At 44.0% G+C, this 16704-nt stretch overlaps 1 protein-coding gene across 3 annotated transcripts; it reads left to right on the forward strand.

Moving 5' to 3' along the window:
- The first annotated feature begins 1499 nt into the window (after positions 1–1499).
- Positions 1500–15350, forward strand: LOC141940447 (L-threonine 3-dehydrogenase, mitochondrial). 3 transcript variants are annotated; one of them, XM_074861332.1, is made up of 10 exons: positions 1500–1582; positions 3575–3685; positions 7165–7366; positions 7722–7764; positions 9192–9262; positions 10020–10169; positions 10259–10431; positions 11255–11345; positions 11823–12092; positions 12330–15350. In XM_074861332.1, the coding sequence occupies exons 3-10, from the start codon at positions 7183–7185 to the stop codon at positions 12467–12469; spliced, it is 1122 nt and encodes a 373-aa protein (XP_074717433.1). In that variant the 5' UTR covers positions 1500–1582; positions 3575–3685; positions 7165–7182; the 3' UTR covers positions 12470–15350. The 3 variants fall into 3 exon arrangements, with proteins under 3 accessions (XP_074717433.1, XP_074717435.1, XP_074717434.1); XM_074861333.1 differs by lacking the exon at positions 1500–1582 and adding an exon at positions 2102–2738; XM_074861334.1 differs by lacking the exon at positions 3575–3685 and having other exon boundaries at positions 1559–1582.
- Positions 15351–16704: the final 1354 nt, after the last annotated feature.

Genomic DNA, 16704 nt, shown 5'->3' on the forward strand with positions numbered 1-16704 from the left:
CTTTCGCTTTTCTGTCTTCCTCCATGTAGAAAGGCAAATGTCTAATACTTTATTTATTTCTGAAGTCTTGCCATCAGTGTTCTGCCATTAATTACCACAAAAGATAGTTACCATGGTCTTAGAGGACTTTCCCCTTCTGTCTTCTTCATGATGGAGCTCCTGATTTCTTTTTTTTTTTTTTTTTGAATACTCAAAAGCCTTTCTGGCATTTTAACTCTGATAAATGAACCTGCTCTTGAACCTCTGCATGAATTCCTACCTGGAGGTAGAAGAATTTTCCATCTGTACGCTGATCATCGAAGAGTCTTATTCCCAAGTACACAAACCCTGCAGAACATGTCGATTTGCCACACCCTCCTCGACAGTTGTTGAATCGAAAGGTTTTCTTTGGCAAAATATGCAGGTTCCTGGTCCTTCCTCTCATCCTGTGGGATCAACAGCAGCACCCATCCTGCTCGAGGACTTGAGCAACAGGCCGCCCAATCCCCAAGAGAAGTTTCTTCACCGTTATCTTGAATTAGTCCTGCCCTTTCCGCAGCCAGACAGGCTTTGCGCCATTCTTACCTCGCAGCCCAATACGGAGGATGCTTTGCTCTTAGAAATGACATTGAGGTGCTGGTGTGTCCAGAGAAGGGCAACGAAACTGGTGAAGGGTCTGGAGCACAAATCTTATAAGGAGCAGCTGAGGGAACTGGGGGGGTTTAGTCTGAAGAAAAGGAGGCTGAGGGGAGACCTCATGGCCCTCTACAACTCCCTGAAAGGAGGGTGCAGAGAGGGGGGTGTTGGTCTCTTCTCCCAAGTAACAAGCGATAGGACAAGAGGGAATGGCCTCGAGTTGTGCCAGGGGAGGTTTAGACTGGGTATTAGGAAAAATTTCTTCACCAAAAGCATTGTCAAGCGTTGGAACAGACTGCCCAGGGAAGTGGTGGAGTCCCTATCCCTGGAGGTATTTAAAAGCCGTGTAGATGTGGCTCTTACGGACATGGTTTAGTGGTGGACTCGGCAGTGTTAAGTTTACAGTTGGACTTGATGATCTTAAAGGTCTTTTCCAACCTAAATGATTCTATGATTCTAAATACTATTTTCGGTGGCATTTGCGAAGGCGCCACCACGGCTCCCCTTGCCTCAGACCCTCCTATCGGCGCAGGTCCCCGGTTTCTCTCTGCAGTCCTGGCCTCAGCCAGCGCCATGATGTCACACCGCCACCTGCCCGCTGGCCGCTGACCTCACGTCTCGGGGGACCTCGAGTATTTGCGCTTCCCTGGTGTCCCCCTGGTGCCACCGCGCCCAAGGAGGTCCCGTCCATTGCGCCCCGCTGGGCCCGGGCCTGCGGGAGTGCCGCCCTCTTCACCCCACGGACGCGCCTTCCCGCGGCATGACGTCACGCCTGCGTGGCTCTGACGTCACATCGCTCCCCTTCCTCCCCCCCCCCCCCCCCTCCCCCAAATCTCCTCCCAGGCAGGCGGTGACGTCTGGCTTCAGCCCCGCCTCCCCTCAGCCTGTGTGGGCGCGGCGCCGGGCGAGCGGCACCGGGAACCGGCGGCGGGGAGCGGAGGCGGCGGGAGCTCGGCGGGGGCCGCGGGTGAGCGTGGGGCCGGGCCGCGGGGTCGGGCTGGGGGGGGCTGCGGGGTCGGGCTGGGGGGGGCCGCGGGTCCGCCCCGCCCCGCTCCCCGGCCCCTGCCCGAATGAATGAGGTGGGGGATGGGGACGCTCGGCTGAGGGGGCGCCGCTTCCCGCCCGCCATCGCCTCATCTCCGGGATGGCGGGGAAGGACCGGGGCCTGCTCGCGGAGGGAGCCGGCTGCCCGCCGCCGCCTCTCCGGCTCCTCCCGGGGCGGCGGCGTGAGGTGCCGCCTCGCGTTCGGGGCCGGGGATGGATGCGAGCGGCGCGTTGGGCTTCGAGGCTTTTCTCGGCCCTTTCTCTCCCCAGAGACCTGGCCTGGGCTTAGAGATCTTGGTGCGCCTAACTCGCTCCGGCCTCTTTGCTTCACCTCTGGAGGCCCGGCGTAAAGTAGATCTTTCCTTATCCGCTCCAAGAGCGTCACGCTGTTCGGTGGCATGGGTATAATCTGTCCTTTTTTTTTTTTTTTTTTGTTCTTTTTTTGGTTGCTGAGGTCAGATTTCCAGTCGTTCCCTCGGCGTTTCAGGCTGACGTCTTTTCTTGGCGGGCTTTGCGACGGGGCCGGCGTCGTGCGTCACCTCTGACAAACGAGCCGCGGCAGCTGTGCGTGTGTGTGTGCGTGTGTCAAGGTTATTTTAGCTGAGGTTGGCCAACAGCTGCCAGCTGGAGAGAACAGCGAAAGCCCGGCCACCCCTCTGCCCTGCCCTGGCACATCCACCATGTCAGGGGACACAGGGAGGGACGCAGCGTCCCCTTACCCCACTTTGGGGCTCTCCAAAATTCCAAAAGCGAACATGTGATGGCTTTGGTCTGTCCAGCCATCCAGGCAGCGTTCATTGTTGGTTGAGCTGAGAGTATCCCCTAGTTGTTGCAGCTCGAGCGCTCCCAAATGCGGTGATCCGATGGACTTTCCAGTTGGCAGCACTTGGGCGCCAGGGAGTAAGGCTTTCCCGTGGGACAGGCAAGGTGGCATGTGCTTCGTCTTCTGGATGCCTGAGGCGGGCAGTAACTTTCCACTCGAGCTCTTCTTAATACAGTTGGAAAAAGTAGAGGAGCTTGCCAGTGCGTAAACCCTTCTTCAGGTCCGAAGCAGAAACTCTGTGGGTTTGAAGACAAACGTGAGTTGAGAACGATAGCTTGGAGTTTAGTGTGTTGGTGTCGACCACATCCCCGATGATGTTGGCTGTTTTGAAAGTATTAGTGGTTGGGAATCTGTGAGATCCTGTGCCCTAGGGAGTATTTTAACTTTCTTTGAAAGAAGCAGGTTTTGGATGACTTTGGGTAGCTCTGTGGAGGAGCATCCCGTGGCATGTCAGCAGCTCTGCAGCCCCCAGAAATGCTGTGGGAGATTTGGGGTTTGGTTCTGACCTCTCTCTCCTCTCTCTTTCCCATTTTCTTTGAAACTTATTGTTGTGGGATTTTCCAGAGCAAACCCATGAGTTTCTTATCTTATCACCGTAATGTTCTATTAATAACGAATACATAAGAAACAACTAGGTTCTATAAACATGTTTTTGTCTTTTATATGAGCAACAGGTGCTTGCTGCTTATATATCACTTTGGAAATCTTGCAAAGGAACAGCAGCTGGCAGTTAACTTGTTAAATGCCATTTTATGAGTCTTTTTTCCCTTCTTTTCCCTCTCCCCGTGCTTTAATCTTCTTACAAAACTCAGAAATTTCCTGCTATCCAAGGGAGATTATTGCTTTACATTTGAACATGACTTTATACTAATCATTCGCACTACAACCAATTAGTTTAAAACCCGTCCTTCAGAGATGACTCTAGGTTGTATGGTTCTGTTAATGAAAGGAGCTGGTTGCGTAGCTTCAGAGTCCTCTGCCTATCACAAAGTTACAGACATTTCAAAATCAAGCAAATGTGAACAAAGTGATATCCCTGGCCGCTGCTGCTCTCACGCGCATGCCTTTTTTTTTTTTTTTTTTTTTTTTAAGGTGTGGGACAACTCGTACTTTCTGCAGGTTTTGATTGGCTTTCAAAAGAGGCAGTGTCCTATAAATTGCCATCTCTGCTCTGCTTCTGCTCTATCACCAGCTGAGGGACAGGTGAGTACAGAAGAGGAAATATTCCAGCATGCATTGCTTAATCCTTGAAATTAGCGTTGGTTGTTAATTTAAATTAGTGGGGTGGGGGAAATAATTTCCATGTTTCAGGATAAAACTTCCACATTTTACTTGATCTAGAAAACAAACCAGCTAGTTTCTAATATCAGTTTGGGTCGATGAGTAAAACCAGTGGCTGGGAAACGAGTCAGAAAGTAATATGGGGGGGGATTTGAAATATATTTTTTTTTCTCTCCAGTTCCTAACGGTACAGAGGTTTTCCTCTTTGGGATAGTAAGAAAGAGAAACCTACCAAAAAATTTAAGGTTTTTTTACATCAGTTAAATGAATACTTTTTGTCTTTATAGCTGTTCATAACTCCTTAAAGTTGTTTGAAATGGAAAACTCTGATCTAGCAGAATAACCTTTTCTGTCCAAGTTGCTTTTGTGAGTTAATGACTGTGTTGGGGCTATGTTTATCTCATCGTTGGTTTGGGGAAGTGTTTTTAAGGCGTACTATTAATTTCTTTACATATCTGTACATTTGTTGGTAACTTTGGAATTGTAATAGCTAGTTACACCATTTTTCCCCCCTGCTTCATATCTGAAATAGAAATAAATGCATGTTATAGGTGGGATTTTTGCATGCAGCTGTGCTGCTCAGTGAGCCAGAGGTTTTTCAGTGTCTGGTATAAAATGTGTTTACTGTTCTTTTTAGTCAGCCTAGGCTTGCAAGGACATTCTCAGCTTAAGCCCGTGTGGTTTCACTCCAGGTGCGTTTGGAGAAACCAGTCCAGTAGGTGGGAAACCAATTTGATCCTAGCAGGGCATTTTTAGTAGCAACTAACTTTAGTTTGTACTTTGTTTATAGAACTCAAAATGCCTTTTCAGGTACTTTAAGGGGAAATTTTCTGCAACAGAGAGCAGTGAGTCTCTCTTAGTGCTGTAAGAGTTGTTTATTATCCCATTCTGAAACAAGGAGGGATTATCATGCCTCTTTAAAGGACTAACACTGCCCTTTAACACTCTTAGATTGGTTTCCTAGGGAGAAACAGGTTTTATGAGATTGAATTTTCTGGATATGTCAGCCTGCTGCCTTCTTCCCCTGCACACCTAACTATTTTTGCACTATTGGCTCATTTCAAGTAAGCTTGACAGGGACTGAGCCTCAAAAATAGCAAGAACATGTCTGTTTTGTGGAGGTGGGCTTGCAGGGGAGGGAAATCTCTTTAGTGCCTTGGCTGAGCGTCAGAGAATGGTTGTGGTTGGAGGGGACCTCAGGAGTTCATCTGTCCAACCTCTAGCTCAAGCAGGGCCACCCAGAGCCACTTGCCCAGGTCTGTGTCCAGATGGCTGTTGACGATCTCCAAGGATGGAGACTCCACCACCTCCCTGGGCAACCTGTGCCAGTGCTTGGGCACCCTCACACTAGAAAAGTGTTTCCTGATGTTCAGAGGGACCCTCCTGTGTTTCAGTGTGTGCCCGTGGCCTCTGGTCCTGGCACTGGGCACCGCTGGAAAGAACCTGGCTCCGTCCTCTTTAGGTATTAATATATATATATTAATGTGTGTATATATATGTACATATTAATATATACAAATAAAACACCCTCCCTTCAGGTATTTATATACATTAATAAAATCCCCCCCCGAGCCTTCTCTTCTCCAGGCAAAACAGTCCCACCTCCCTCAGCCCTTCCTCATAGGAGAGATGCTCTAGTCCCTTCACCATCTTGGTGGCCCATCAGCAATGTGAGCTAATTGTACTCATCAACACTAGAGAATCAAATAGGAGAAAGATGCCATAACCTCTTAGATAGCAATTAGTTACCTCTGAGATTGAGTCCTCAGGAAATGGGGCTTCTTCACTTTCAGTGCTCAAGGAGTAGCTTGTTTGCTGGAGTTTTGTAGGTGGAGTTAGATGTAGGTTTATAGGGTTGGTGTATGATGAGGAAGTGCAAGAGACTTGTGCAAAGCGTGGGGAAGATGGAGCGATTGCTTCTGTAGCACTGGCAGGAGAGACACGGCTCTAACAGATCAAACCTGTAATCAGGGAGACTGATCCCTCTAATGGGTTTGTGGCTGTGAGGTGCAGCAGAGCCTTGGCTAATTCATCAGGATACTAAATGACCATGCTTCTCAAGGCAATAAACGAGTGAAGCAAACAAGTCTAAGGGGCGGGGGGGGGGAAATAAATGCATCTCAGAATAAGTATCTTCGAGCAGTTTAAATATGAAAATGTGCTTTTTAATAATGCACTTTTGGGGGGGGAGGTATCTCATTAAGAGTATGATAGGTAGTTTAGCAAGTCTTCTGTATTTAAATAGCAGGAGTCCCTAAAGGATCAGAAAATTCTCAGCCTTGTGTGTTACCATAAGTGAAAGGAACACCCACTTTAATTACTTGTTTGCTTTTCTATGCATACTAGAATTGGCAGTGCTGGAATTCATCTACAGCAATTAGCTGCTGTAATTTCTTGTTGTGGCCTTCCTTCTCCCCGACTCTCCTTTTTATAATATATGCCACAAGAGCACATATCAGAAAGGATTTGGCAGGGTAATCTCAAGCAAGCTCGTTTGAAATATGTTTTCATCTGGGAATTTACTTTAGCACTTTGGGAAAGAGAGTTAAAAGTTGTTCGAAGGGGGATAAGGAAGCATGGAAGTGATTGAGCCTTAAGAATTGTATTTGAAAGAAGTAAACTGGAACCTCAGAAAAGACAATTGTGGATGCATGTGTTATTTATTTGGGGTACATTCTTCTCTGTTTCCTTCCCCAGTATGAAAGATTTGGAGAGAATGAAAACCAAATTTGCATGTAACTCAGGGTAACTTAGGGATATTTTTGCAATGTGTTATTATGAGCAAATCATATCTTTTTTTTTTTTCCCCTTTTTTTTGTGAAATAATTAGGACGTTTTCATGAGTCCTGGGTAAATACTGCTTCTCCTTTGTTTGCTTCCTGGGTACTGTCCATCATGCGTGTTAGGTTTGAGCAAAGCTGTGCTCTTTAAAGAGATTTACTGCTGCCTCTGGCTTAGCTGAGTCTTGCTGATGCAATACTTGAGAAAGTTGGCTTATTCATGGCAGTCTACAAAACTTTAACTCAAAAGTACCCACAGTGAAGCTGTGTAATCGTAGCAGCTTAACTTGTTGAATTCTGTATTTGTTGTATTTTGTTCTTGAAATCGTGGTTTCTAGTGACTGTTTTAAAAAGGCTTAAACTTGAACTAAATTCTCACTGTTCGTTGTACTGGACTCTGCGCTGGGCTGTGGATATTTTCTTGAGCTCACTTTGGTGAATATCTTACCTCTACTCAAGTTACCTCACAGGCTGCTTCTGGTAGTCGTGGCTCTCAGTTGTCAGCTAAGACTTGGATTGCATCACACTTCTCTGAAACCCTTTGGAGTTTTCTAAGGGAGTGTTTAAAATGTTTAAATCGGTTGGGTCACTTGTGATTAATTGTTCCTCTTGTCCTGACAGCACATTTGAAGGAGGAAGATGCCAATTGTCAAAACCGTGAGCAGAGCTGTCAGCCAGCTGCTCCAGAGCTCTGGTTGTGGATGTGGGATTTCCATCGTGCCTGTTCGCTGCATCGGAGTCTCGCCCCGCCAGGTGGCCTCTGATGCCAGCTTCCACTCGGTTTCTTTTTCCGAGTCTGATCACCCTCGGGTGCTAATTACAGGTCAGCATTCCTCATAACTGTATTCCCAATCCAGCTTCTTGGTTGAGTCTCCCACTTCCTTCCTCTCTCCCTGGTGAGCAGAATACAGGAAACAAAAATACTCAAAATACTACGGAATTGTGATGATCTTTCCCATATGGTGATAAGATCAAAGTCCCATCTGAACTTCCCTACTATTTTTATTCTAGACAACTATTAAAACCAGTTCATTGGGTTTTCCTTGAGAAAAATAGACAGCTTTCTGACTGGCTGAGAAAAATAGTGGTCATTTCTGATGTGATGCATATGATAATGGAAGTCTGTATTTTGATATCGCTTTTTCTCTGATTTTTGTCTCTTGTGCGTTGCCTTTTAGGTGGTCTTGGCCAGCTTGGAGTGGGACTTGCTAAGCTTCTGAGGTATGTCATGATTCTCTGACTTGCTGTTAGTGAGGAATTCAAGCTTTAGCCATCATTTCTAGAAGCAATAAGTTTCTGGAAAGTTTTTTGTAGAAGGATCCTAGTGACGACTGCAAATTCTTTTTTGTCTCTTAGTTTTGGAAATATCTTTAAATTTTCACCATCTTTTTATTTTTTACTCCTGTGCTTGGTTTGGGTTCACTGACGTACTTTCTGTGTGTACATTGGTCACGATTCCCAAAATAGCATAATTTTATGTAAGAGACTAGCAGCTGAGTTCAGTTTGCTTCCAGTTAAATGAAAGTCTTCAGAATCTGAATCCACAGAGGGTGGGCAGTTTTCCTTTTATCTTTTTTTTCTAGCCAAGTAAGTCTGGATTTGAGTGCTGGATTAGAGAGACAAAGGCTGTGATTTTATGCAGGTACTACAGGAGAGAAAAAGTACAAACATCCACTTGAAAAAGTACATAGTCCTTTGCTAACTAGCCAGCTGTTGGGCTTTGCAACTGCTGACTTTTATCTCTCAGGATATAACTTCAGGAATAAGGTGCCCTATTTAGTAAAGTACGAACAAAAATGAAGATTAGGATACAAGATCTTAAAGTTTTTATGATTTGATGAAAGATGATCTGATGTGGCAGAAGGAGTAACTGAAAATAGACTTCTTCTGGCTCCTTCTGTTCCCCTGCCTCACATACGCAGTTACCTTATTTTTCCCATGGTATCTTTTCAAGAAATGTAAAATGCTCTGAGAGCTCTCCCTGGTCCATATCATTGTCCATTTCCACGCCTGCTCAGCTCCAGAGTATCGTTTGCCCATAGACAGTGTTTGTTGCAGAGGATTTGCACTATGACCAAAATTGAGCAAACTCACTGCATTCAACACTGTACTGCAGTTTGAATGTTTTCTACCATTTCTATGATGTATTTAAAAATCATCCAAATAATGGAAGGCTGAAATGTACTCCAATGCCGTCAGACTTGTTCTCTGCGATAGCTTTGTGCAGATTATAAAAGCACAAGGCAGAGATTACTCAGTTGTATTTACTTTGTTGATATAAAAGTAGCTGCAGTTACAGCATGCCCAGTGGCTTTTTGTTGTCTGCAGGGGAGTAGATTATCTCTGGGTAAAATTTTCAGAACAAAGAGGGTAGGAAGGTCTTTCTTCTCAACATAATTTCATTTTCTAAAAGATTTCTCTGTCGTTATGCAGTCTTTCACTGCTACTAGAAGTAGTTTACTAATTCTCTAAGATGCTATATTGACATTTAAAGGCTTGGTGGGGTTTTTTTAGTGCAATAACTGGTTTCATTGTGGAAATTATTGTCCTTCTAATATTGCTGCAGCAAAATAAAATAGCAGCATAGCAATTTATGAATTATCTCAAAGGCTGTTGACTCACTGTACCATGTGGGTATTTTTACACAGGAAACGCTTTGGAAAGAACAATGTGATCTTGTCTGACATTAGAAAGCCTGCGGATAATGTTTTTTATAGTGGTAAGTGACTGGGGAAGCATATGGAAAAAAAATCTTGACTTTACCTCTGATGTTGATAGACTAATTACCAAAGTCTAAATGATAAGTGGATTAAACTGAACAAACCACTGTTCAAAACTTCTGGATAATGCCTTCCTGCTTTGAAATCTTGCCAAGACATTGATTTCTTCTGCCTATTATTCCCTTTTTCTAAACATTTTTCTTTGCGTTTTTTCACTGTTGCTTTGCCACTTTGTTGACCAGAATAACTGCTTGAGTCAAGTTGAGCTTGGCTGTTGTTCCCTCCAAAAGAACAAATGCATCTATTTTTTACAGCAGGAGCACAAGTTGGAAATTAAATTTGTGCTTTGTTTTTCCATGCTCAGGCAATTTTTATGACGAGAGAGATGTAGAGTAGGATTTTTGGATTCTTTTGTTTTCATTGGAAACTTGCATAAGTTTTTCCTTGTCATCACTGTTTGGGGATGTATTTAGGTATTTGAGTAGTGTACACTAGATGTTCCTTGTTTTTATGCTGTTGACTGGATAAAACAGGAGTTCTTGCATCAGTCTGTTGAGGTAAAGGTAGAAGTTTCCCTTAATTTCTCCTGCTCATTTACTAACTTATTTAGCACTGCTGTTAGGTGTGCATTCTGTGGTGCAGTCAAATCCTGGATAGAGGTATGATCAAGAAGCAGCAACTGGAGTTTCATGTAGAACTTTTCTTTACATCCATTCTTCTTGGCATTCAATTTCCTGCTGGTTCCATTTCTTCCAGGTCCTTTTATCTACGCGGATATCTTGGACTACAAGAATTTACGTGAGATAGTGGTGAATAATCGGATAACTTGGCTGTTCCACTATAGTGCTTTGCTCAGTGCTGTTGGAGAAGCAAACGTGCCTTTGGCCAGAGCTGTAAATATTACCGGTATGTGACGAGGGTTTCAGGTTCATGACTCCTGCAGAAGCTTGAGAAAGTGCAGTGTATGTTCTGATAAATCCTGTTGTTTGTTCCAGGTTTACACAACGTTCTGGATATTGCAGCTGAGCATAATTTGAGACTCTTTGTTCCAAGCACTATCGGAGCCTTTGGACCCACCTCTCCTCGAGATCCAACTCCTGATCTCTGCATTCAGAGACCAAGGACGATCTATGGAGTCTCCAAGGTCCACGCTGAGCTCATGGGAGAAGTGAGAATTTTTTATTTTATTTATTTCATGAAAGTTCTGGGAGGACTTCATTGCTTTTGTAAGATCCTTCATTGCAGTGTTCTTTTCCCCATTCTTTCCTTCCTGCAGGCTTTAGTACTCGGTAGTAGTCTGAGGCCGCTCTTAAGGACAAATATCTTTTGACTTTTGTTGGAAAAAGTACAAAAAACTGGAAGCTGGCAAACATCTAACTTTCAGTATCGTTTCTTTCCCTGCTTCTTTTGACTTTGGCCTCTCTACCTCATCTGCCAATATAAGTGGCATTGCATAAATGACAGTGTACAAAGCCTTGCGAAGCATGCTAGACAAGGATGATTTTTGCCCCTTCCCCCCCGAAAAAGAGACTCTAAAGTCAAAGTCGTGGGAGTATGTACACGCACAACTTCTCTTTTGGCTTTGTACTTCTTTATAAACCTATCAGTTAAAACACATATTTTTACATACAGTTACTTCACACCTGAAATTTATGACAGACAGTGCCAGGTCTGAAGACTATTAACTTGAAACATCTCACAAACTTAGGAATCATAAGTTTCTGAACACAAGATCGAGACCCTACATTAGAAGCCAATCCATATCACATATCCGTATCTACTGATGTGGATGTAAACTAGAAAAGGACAAGCAGGGAGATCAGCTGCCTGGCAGGGAACAGAGACTGTTCAGTAGTTCCTTTGCTTTCATCCCTGTCATGGGATGGCTACAGAATGAAGGTTCATCCTGTGGCAGATTTTTCCTGTGAAATCAGGGAGTTGTGTGGCGTAGTCTTGATGTTTAAAGCTATGTTTCTCTCCTCCCTCTGTAGTACTACCATTACCGGTATGGCCTGGACTTCCGCTGCCTGAGGTATCCAGGAATTATATCTGCTGACTCTCAGCCTGGTGGGGGAACAACTGGTAAGTGATTTGTGCATAGTATTGCAGGCAAGAACAGCAAAAACATGAGCCAATACAGTCATTTTTAATGTTCTTGTAGAAATTTAATCTCTGGCAGTATAGACCATCAGTGTAGAGATGTTTCAACAGTGTTAGAACAATGGTTTTGTCCACTCCAGCCTAGGGCATAATTTCTTTGCCTTTGCCTTTAAACAGCATCTGAGAGATTGTGGATTAATTAAACTCATTGAGACCATTTCCTTTAAAAATGTTTTGTAATGTTTTTGTTATTTCTGTCTTGCTGCAATGTGCAAGTGCTAGAATAGCATCAGAATAGTTCAGAATGACTTACACTCCTGCCGTACAGCGTAAATAATACACAGTTCTGCTGCTAGATTTTAGATAGGAGACTTCAGGGGTGGTCTGAGGGTTGTTGACTGTCATGAAGGGAATGGATTGAAGCAGACGAGTACACACATCCGTTGTTCTTTTCTGCAGATTACGCTGTCCAGATTTTCCATGATGCCATAAAGACTGGCAAATTTCAGTGCAACCTAAAGCCAGACACTCGTCTCCCTATGATGTATATTGATGACTGTCTGAAAGCGACTCTGGAGGTGATGGAAGCCCCTGCAGAGTCACTGAGCATGAGGACATACAACATCAGTGCCATGAGCTTCACTCCCGAAGAGCTGGCGCAAGAGGTGCAGAAGCACGTTCCTGAGCTCCTGGTGACCTACAACGTGGATGAAGTCAGGCAGGCCATAGGTTAGTATTGGCTTCGTTGGCAGCGAGTAAGAAAAAAACGTTCGGTCGTTGTACGTTAAGGGCAAAACAAAGTTTCTTTTCTTTTCAGGCACTTGCAAATTGCTCCTGTGCAATTCTAGTCTTACAGTTTGAAACTCAGCTTTAGTAGTTCAAATGGCCAGTGATGATACGTCTTGAAGTTTAAAGAAGTTTTTCTTAAACCTCGTTCTCCTTGTTTCTTCTCTCTTTTCGCTGCAGCTGACAGCTGGCCGATGAACTTTGATGACAGGAACGCCCGGAGGGACTGGGGCTGGAAACATGATTATGATCTGCCTGAGTTGGTGACTACGATGTTTAGCTTCCTTGGGTCTGACTCCAGGATTGCTCAAGCTAACTGAAATACTTTATAAGATGTTTCCAGATTTCCACAGAGGACCAGGAAGAAATGGCTAAATTACTTTATAATTTTCTGAGTCTTAGAGCATGTCAATTATTAATTTTCATAAGTAGCAATAGAGTTGGGCAGAAACATACTGTAGCTGGAATGTACTATTAGATAAACAACATCATCTGGTACTGTCTCCAAGCACAGCACCGATGTCAAACACAGAATTCTTGAACTTTCACACTTAAACAGCTAGAAAAAAAAAGAAAGGAAAAAAAAAAAAAAAGGCACTTACTCCTGGCTGATGACTCTCCAATCATTCCTGCTGCCTGCCTCTTCTTTGGCAAACAACATGGGACAACATTGTCAAACCTGCTGTTTCGGGCATATCCTGCAAGGTTAACGATAGGTTTTTCATTTTCCTGGTGGAGGATGTTAGATAGTAGTAAGATATGATCCTTTCTACTCTTTGCTTACAAAAGAGAGATCAGAAGAGCTCCTTCATGTTTCCAAATTGCAGGGGTTGTTGCAATTCTAGTTTGAAATCAAACTTTGGTTGATAGTTCCTATTTATATATATATATATATATAGCTGTATAAACATACACTTTTCTATATGTATGGCATACAAAGTAGCATTATTCTTATAATGCTTATAAATGTGAAGGGGAATAGGACTTGAATTCTCATTATGCTTTAAAAAAACAGGGTTTACAAGCTAAGCTTTGTCCTGTTCTTTGAAAGTGCTGCTGCCTTCAGTTGAACCTCGGAGGCAGATCTGAAATCCGACGAGCTTGTTACGTGTATGTGAATCTGGGGCGTATTTCAAGAAGGCAATGCCCAGGTATGGGTTTATTGCTAATTAGCACTACTTTTGGTGTGATCCCAGTTGTTTGCCGTGCTAGCACGATGACATACTGCCTGGAGCAAGTGTTAAAGGTGGGCTGATGATGGAGCCTTACGGTAGAGTCGGGTCAGCCTTTGAAATCTGTTCATGTTCACTACATTTTCCACGTGCACTGTAAGTGCATTTGTAGATGCTATTTATGTGTAACTGTCATATGCTTTTAATCTTTAGAGAGGGATCCAGAAGCTGAAACCATCTTCTAGCTGCAGTTAAGGGCTGTTCTGCTCGTTGAGTTTCACGCACAGGAGATTCTGGGATTAACAAGGGAGTCTTAATAGATGCACACAAGGAATGTCTGTCTGTTCGGAAGCTACTTAGGAGGCTTTGAGAAATGACAAACTGGAGAGACAGGAAAGCAGTTTTAGGTAAAATATCAGTTTCCGTGGATGTGAATCTGAGCCATCAGCTACTATAGCCGTAGCCTGCCTTGAGAAACAGCATCTGGGAACTTTGGATTTTATTTTTTTTCAAAGAAAAAATATCTTTCATTTTCAAAATGACTGAAAATTCCCTATATGAAGCTCTTCCTCTTTCTAGTCTTGTATACTCCAATAGCGTGTGTAGGTAAACACGTTCAAGTATGATTTTTTTTTTTTTTATTTTATTTTTTTTTACCTACAACTTGTTTGCTATGTTTTCTGTGGCGATGCTTTGGTAGTTGTGAGTCTGTTACGCTCTTTGTAACCCTGCGGTGTTTCCTCAGTAAGTGGATAACTGACATGACCAGATTTCTGTCTCTTTGTGAAGGAGTCTACATGCTGCAGGGAATATGTTTTCTCATGAAAGTAACCTTCAAATGAAGATTCTGTGGTGAAACCCAGTTATTTTAAACATTTGTTAAACTTGTATCTCTTGGTTTTGTGTGTATCTTACTGTTTCATCTCTTGGCAAAACATGTGTTTCCCAAGTATTTAAGCTCAAAAACCTCTAAGGTTGTGGCCTCTTATGGAAACTTTTTTTTTTTTATATTGTTTCTGTTTCTGAAAAAACAAGTTTTTAAACTTGGGCCGCTGTTGTAACTATCACATTGTTCAAGTGTAATATTTGGCCCAATGGGCCAGCAAAGTTGGCCCTCCATTCATACTCGACAAGGAAAGACTGGCTCAGGTTTTGTCCTCTGCCCTGCCAGAACAGGATTATCTCCTAGTAAACTGTTACACTGAGTTGTCAGATGAAGGGCTTTGATATGAGCGGAAATGTCTTGTCCATTCCAGTCTTTCATAATCCAATTCCTGGGGACTCCTCATTGCCTCCGTTCCACGAGACATGTAAAATAGAGCTGGTGACGTGTCTCACTCCATTTCTTTACTTCACTCAAAGTCAAGGTGGGGTCTACTCCCCTCACCCTTCATGAGAGCTCCACTTAACACTAACAAGAGTGAAGAGCAAGAATGTTCTTTCTTCTGAAACACGCTGTCCTTGCTTGTGGCATTGCACAAGAGCTTTGGATAAGGTGTTACAGTGAAGGTGAAATTCAAACCTTTGGCATTGTGTTCAAAAGTTTTGTTTTTTTTTTTTTCTTCCCTGACAAAAGTTGCTGACTTCATTTAGGAGCAGCCATTTAAGAAACTTCTATTTTGCAAAATCTGAAATAAACCATATTGCAATAGAGAGTCGTTTGGAGGTAACAATGGGGTGATAATCAGGGACTGATTAGATGTGTCGACAAGGTCTGAGTCCTGTTTGAAATTCTGGTTTTCAACCTGTGACCAATGATGCATGTATTTTTTTTCCATATCTTCCCCATTAATTTCTGTTGTAACTGTGTTACAGTATTTTCTGTATTAAACCAATTTGATATGGTACAAAGTGTCTACCTTTTGCTACCAGTTTGAAGTTTGACTTCTGGGCAGAGACTTCTCTCATGACATTTGAGCATTTTCGCTGTTGCGTTACCTATTCAGGAAAAACAAAAGTTGTTAAGAATATTTTTTCAACTATTGTAAGTTGTGGATGATACCACCTCTAATAAAATCCTATGCAGATGTGTCCTTGTTTTGTCATCCTTATGTAGAGGTGTAAGAGCAGTGATGAAGGATGCTGGTTAGTGCTGAAGCCCTTTCTTCAGCCGCAGAAGTGAGGCATGACTTGAGGCACAGAGAAAGATACAGCCCCCGCAGTGACTCTCAAACACTCGTAGGTATGTTTAACTTTCTGCTGACTGTTCCAGAGCCGCTAGGCAGGTGTAGGGGCTGTGCTTCTAGATGGCAGCTGTCCAAAAAGTGCAGGGTTTCAAATATTCCTCTGTCCCTCCTAGCTTGCTTAGCCCTTTCTGATGTTGAGAAGCCGGTTGGTCTCTCTTCAGCTGTTTCTGTCTCTCTTTACACCTGTGCAGCTTTGAAAGGGCAAGAAAAGAGCAATGGTTTGCTGAGGGAGGAGCTTTAAAAAAACACATGCCAAGAATTTAAGATTATAGGGCCCTTGTCTCTGCTTCTGTACAGACACAGACCTTGACACCAGCTGTTGTTGGAATAATGTTGGTCCGCAGGAGAAGTTGGTGCAGACATGAGTGAGGATGAGTGTGCTCCTCACAACTTACCGTGGGCCCGCCCTGCCTCGTTAGTCAATGAATAAACACTCCCTTCAGGTTAAACGAGGCCTTGCCCTCCTCCTCCTACGCCCCAACTTTCTAATGATGAGAACTTCTTGTGGAGGAAGCATTCACCTTGACCACAATTTCATGACTAATGCAGGCATTCTGTTCCTTGCAGAACAGGTGAGGCTGGTACAGCACTGCGCTCTTTCCAGTTACTTCACTTTGATAATTAGTTACACACGCTCAGTCTGGTGTCTGTAAGTGCTGCAGGTGACAGTGCTTCATCCAAAGCTGCTGTAGCTGAGGAGAGGATTGCCATGACCCTTCAGAGCCTACAGGCCCTGCAGAAACAGCTATTACATTTTTCTTCTTTTCCCTCCACGCACTTCAAAGATTTTAGCCCTGTAACAGAATCACAGACTGGTTTGGGTTGGAAGGGACCTCAAAGATCATCCAGTTCCAACTCCCCTGCCACAGGCAGGGACACCTTCCACTAGCCCAGGTTGCCCAAAGCCCCGTCCAACCTGGCCTTGAACCCTTCCAGGGAGGGGGCAGCCACAGCTTCTCTGGGCAACCTGTGCCAGTGTCTCACCATCCTCACAGGGAAGAATTTCTTCCTTAGATCTAATCTAAATCTACCTTCTTTCAGTATAAAGCTGTTAACCCTTGTCCAATCCCTACCCCCCGATCAAGAGTCCCTCCCCCCTTTCCTGTAGCCCCTTTCAGTCCTGGGAGGCCACTAAGGTCTCCCCGGAGCCTTCTCTTCTCCAGCTGAACCCCCCCCCCCAACTCTCTCAGCCTGTCC

This window comes from Strix uralensis, chromosome 3 (assembly GCF_047716275.1).
Source record: "Strix uralensis isolate ZFMK-TIS-50842 chromosome 3, bStrUra1, whole genome shotgun sequence".
NCBI lineage: Eukaryota > Metazoa > Chordata > Aves > Strigiformes > Strigidae > Strix > Strix uralensis.

Bases quoted from the DNA above. Each gene is read 5' to 3' on its own strand.
- LOC141940447 (XM_074861332.1), top strand. From the start codon at position 7,183: ATGCCAATTGTCAAAACCGTGAGCAGAGCTGTCAGCCAGCTGCTCCAG. The intron at 7,765-9,191 runs GTATGTCATGAT...ATTTTTACACAG, and splicing joins GGACTTGCTAAGCTTCTGAG to GAAACGCTTTGGAAAGAACA. The intron at 11,346-11,822 runs GTAAGTGATTTG...TCTTTTCTGCAG, and splicing joins GCCTGGTGGGGGAACAACTG to ATTACGCTGTCCAGATTTTC.